The sequence below is a fragment of the Gadus macrocephalus genome, chromosome 4 (assembly GCF_031168955.1).
Source record: "Gadus macrocephalus chromosome 4, ASM3116895v1".
In the NCBI taxonomy this organism is placed as follows: Eukaryota; Metazoa; Chordata; class Actinopteri; order Gadiformes; family Gadidae; genus Gadus; species Gadus macrocephalus.
The window spans coordinates 28,777,476-28,782,044 of NC_082385.1; the positions used below are offsets into that span (position 1 = coordinate 28,777,476).

The following is a 4,569-nucleotide window of genomic DNA, read 5'->3' on the forward strand; positions in this document are numbered from 1 at the left end:
AATATAAAGCTATTGTATGTCAATGGATATATCTATGTTTAGATACACATGTTTTAGGAACACAAATTATTTTTCAAACAGATTTTCTGTCTGCTTCTTATTTTGTTATTCCCGTCCATAAAAATTCACTAGGATGCAGATTATCTTTTCACCGCCATCATCATTCAGTTCTCTGATTTTCTTCAACCTGTAGATCTCTTGGTCAGAGAAGACCCCTTCTCTTTAACCCCCATTAGGCCTTTACTGACTTAACAAACAATTGTTTGTTTTAAAAATAGTCTTTAATTTTCAATTCCATGTTTTTGACAGACTGTTCTCTACCATGGCCCACTACCTCTGAGTTTGGTCATCTCTGTCATTGTGACCAAACAAAAATGCTGCCCAGCAATTGCTGGCTGGCTGCAAAGATCACAAAACACTCCCTAGACCCGCTGTATTTACACACTGACAAGGACACAGACACAAAGGATACAACCGTTTGAAAGTCACTCACTCTATAGAGACCAAAATCCCACCATGCAGCAAGGAGGGAAGAGACTATAGCTGACACAGAGACACTGTGGAACCATAATCATATAACATAAACCCAGGGTAGAGGTCCTGAGTGAATGTAGGCATGAAGGTGTGGATGTGTGTCAGTGTGTCTGAGGTCCCTCCTACATCTGGGGACACTTCGTAGAAGGACAGAATGCCAGCAGGCCGGTCCAGATACACTCCTACTCTGTTATAGTGAGAGGCAAAAGGTATTTTGGTTTCACTACCATTGAAGTAGGCAGAGTAAAAATCATCACCATTATTATCATTACATTGAAGACACCAAGACATGTTGTTCTCTCCAAGCAAGCTGTCATCCCCCCTTCCTCTCCTTGTGATTCCCCTGTATGTCACTCCTATATCCACCCTTTCTTCCCAGTCTACCTCCCAGTAACAGCGGCCAGTCAGACCCTCTCTACACAACACCTGTCTACGGTAGTCAAATCTTCCTGGGTGAAAAGGATACCCTTGATTGCGTCCAAGCTGTGTCGCCTCTCTGTCATCCTCAGACAGAGAGAGATGTCTGTGGGCTGTGTTCGGGTCCAGCGTGAGTTCACAAGCATCTGACGGGAGATAAAGACATGATTAGGCTGCTGAGCCACACAGAAATGCCTGCATGTATACAAAGTTTCATGAATATTGCACTTTCCTTGTGGAAATAGCAGCCATCCGTAACCCATTTTACCAGTACAAGTTTATTTTGATTTATCTATTATTTAACAATGTCGTTTTTGAGATATGGCCGAATTTTTCGGGCGAGAAAAATAAATAATAATTCTAAAGAATACAATAGGGCTCCTACGTTTTTCGTAGGACTCCTAATAATACATTGTGGGAGTGTGTGGATGATGGCTGGTTTAAGCAGCCTCACCTGGCAGAGTCAGATTGGACTCTGGGGCTTGGTGAGGCTGCACGTGAACCTTTTCCCTTTGGGTTATCAGTGGACACAGGTTAAACCAACCATCTCCACACTCACTCAGGAGTTATCCATGAACAACATCACCAGGCCATGTGTCATGTATTTACTGCAAACTTGACGATAAACCAGATACATTTTATGTCATGTTTTGAGTATAAAATACACATAATTACTATGATAGGAACATTATACAATAATGTTAGCAATGAATAATCATAATTATATCATTTATAAACTAAAACAATGACAAATCGAATTATTATTTACAAACATTTATAATAGGCCTAGTAATAACAATTAAAATATGTGGGTTATTTTTCAATTAAAAAAACACATCACAGCTATTAATAATAATAATAGCCCCATGTTTTTTGTTTCCTTGTTTCATATTATAAGAATTTAAATATTAAAATAATGAAATGTTTAATATGAATAAAATAAGTAGGATTAATTGTGATTGCGATCGATAACAATATCAATATACCTAAGATGAAGGATGTCGACTCACAGTAGGATTTAAATGAAATCACCTACTGCTGTGTACGGACTTTCCATAGTTGTGTGTTGGCAAACCAAAAAAAAACACTTACACTTCTTTATGCCTGGTTTCAGGTCAGGCACCTTCTTCATCTCCATGTTAAGTGTCTCCTCCAGCTGATCCAGGCATCTCCTCAAGGTCCCTACGTATGAAGGAGGACGGACCTCCACCGTCTTCCAGTCCCTGGTGGGTGGAGTATTCTTCAGGGATCTGAAGGCCTGGAGGAAGTGGAGGTGGTCTTTAGTGTGTGAGAGCTGCTTCACCTCTGAGCTTCTATTAGTCAAGTCTTTTATTTCCTGTTCCAGCTCTTTGATGAAGTCTTCAGCTTGTTTCTCTGTGGAATTGAGTTTCTCTTTAACCGCTCGATGGAAATCATCCTGGCACTTTCCAATGTGGCGCTTCAGAGCGGTGAAGACCTGCACACCATCGGCTATCTCTCTATCTGCGTCTTTTTTGCTAAATTCTACTGTGTCTTTAATCCCCTGAATCATTCGTATTCTGCTCAGGACCATCTGCTGAACTTCAGCCTCTATCTTCCCCAGCTGGGCCGTCTTCACGTCATACGCCTCCTTTAGAGGTACAACAGCATGGAACTTGTGGTCTGTCTCTGTGCAGGACTGACACACACACTCCTGTTCAGTCTTGCAGAAGAGTTTCAGAAGTCGGTGATGTTTATTACACATCCTTTCTTCCAGGCGGTCCATAGGCTCGACCAGCTGATGTCTCTTCAGGACTGCGACTCTCTGATGTGGCTCCAGGTGGGTTTGGCAGTAAGAGGTTAAACACACTAGGCAGAACTTCACGGCCTTCAGCTTGGTCCCAGTACAGACGTCACAGGGAACTTCTGCTGATTCAACAAAAGGCTGCTCTTTTACTCGTACAGACTTTTTAATCTGAGCTGCCAGCTCTAATAAGAGTATATTGACACGTAGATCAGGTCTTGCATGGAAAAGCTCGTTGCAAACAGGACATTTGCACTGGACGTTTTCATCCCAGAACTTAGTAATGCAGGTTCTGCAGAAGTTGTGTCCACATGGTGTGGTGACTGGGCTACTGAACTCATCCAGACAGATGGGACATGAAAAGTTCTCTTCAGACCAGGAAGGTTTAACAGAGGCCATCCTAAACACAGAAGACAAGGTAAAGCAATTCCATTATAATTATAATTCCATAACCGAATTATTCCCGCAAAGTTGTGCTGGATTACCCACCTTGTCGTTGTTTCTGTCTTTCAGACTATTTTTTTTCCAAAATTCGATTTATTTTCTTCTGAAAGAGAGAACTGCTTCCACGTCTGGTGGCTTTTGTTTGTCGGAACCTTAAGTTTTGTTTCCGCAATACACGACGTCCTCTCCTCTCCTCCCCTAACACCTGGCTCCTCCCCTAACACCACGGCACACGAGTGCACTGGATTAATGCGCACTGTGTGGCCTCTTCAAATGCGTTGATGTGTGTTCTCATCTTTCTGGGGTTCAAAGAGAACCGGTGCAAAACGAAAGACATCGTGGTGATTTACTGGGGATTTGCGACTGTTTTATTTATTTGTATCCTTCATTTTACCAGGAAGGTCCAATTGAGATACAAAATCTCTTCTTCCAGTGAGTCCTGGTCAAGATGATTGTTATAGAATTTTTCAGAAAAAAGGCTGAACATAAAACAAAAAGCTAACACACAACGGCTAACTTAAACACAGAACAAATAAAACATCAGCGTTAAAAGTAATTTATGTGCATGTTAAAGACATTGTTCTGTTGGAGATGTTTTCAGATAATAAAGAAAGAGTGCAAGTTCAGAACACTGTGAAGTTTGTTCCACACAAAGGGAGCACATATTGGAAAAGCTGTTTTACCGTTGTGTGAAGGGAGAATAGTCAGTAACAAACTAACTAAATTAAACTAAACTATAACTGTAACTGGGATCATCGGCGTTGATCTACCCGGGTTGTTTGGAAATGGCAGGTTGATACGCTGCATATAAACAACCATATCGCCATCGAGCCGGTATATATATATATATATATATATATATATATATATATATATATATATATATATATATATATTAACACACACACATAACAGAGAACACGGCACACCTGACCGACGGACATACGACTCCGGGTAACGGTTGCCGACAACACTACACACAATAAACACACAAACAATAAAGAACCCAAACCTGTTAACCCCACTTAACCTAATAATAGAACAAGTTATCCAAAGACAATAAAACCTCCAGAAAAAAGGCTTCTCCATTATTTAATAGTCTTTGCTATGACTTTATGTTGCTCTGGGCTTAGATAATATTTCGAAATAATAGTAGTAATGGCACTGGTAAAAAAAAGAAGTCATATATATTGTGGCGACTCCTACCCCGACTCCCCGGGGGTAGGAGTCGCCACAATATATATGACTTCTTTTTTTTACCAGTGCCATTACTACTATTATTTCGAAATATTATCTAAGCCCAGAGCAACATAAAGTCATAGCAAAGACTATTAAATAATGGAGAAGCCTTTTTTCTGGGTGCCTGCCTGGCTCGTTGCTCTGTACCGGCCCTCTGGGAGGGGGGCGGGGTC

The 4,569-nt window shown here is 41.0% G+C and overlaps 1 protein-coding gene across 1 annotated transcript; it reads right to left on the reverse strand.

The window, feature by feature from the left end:
* Window positions 1-221: 221 nt before the first annotated feature.
* LOC132455220 (tripartite motif-containing protein 16-like) lies at window positions 222-3,361 on the reverse strand. Its single transcript, XM_060049045.1, has 3 exons — window positions 3,203-3,361; window positions 2,044-3,113; window positions 222-1,097 (listed from the first exon to the last, which is right to left on the reverse strand). Exons 2-3 carry the CDS (start codon window positions 3,110-3,112, stop codon window positions 538-540), a joined length of 1,629 nt encoding a protein of 542 aa, XP_059905028.1. The 5' UTR covers window position 3,113; window positions 3,203-3,361; the 3' UTR covers window positions 222-537.
* Between the last annotated feature and the right edge of the window lie 1,208 nt (window positions 3,362-4,569).

What these genes read in the sequence shown, in the direction of transcription:
- LOC132455220 (XM_060049045.1), bottom strand. Translation starts at nt 3,112, where the DNA reads ATGGCCTCTGTTAAACCTTCCTGGTCTGAAGAGAACTTTTCATGTCCC. An exon ending in GAAACCAGGCATAAAGAAGT is followed by an intron (nt 1,098 to 2,043) that starts GTAAGTGTTTTT and finishes ATCTCCCGTCAG; the next exon opens with ATGCTTGTGAACTCACGCTG.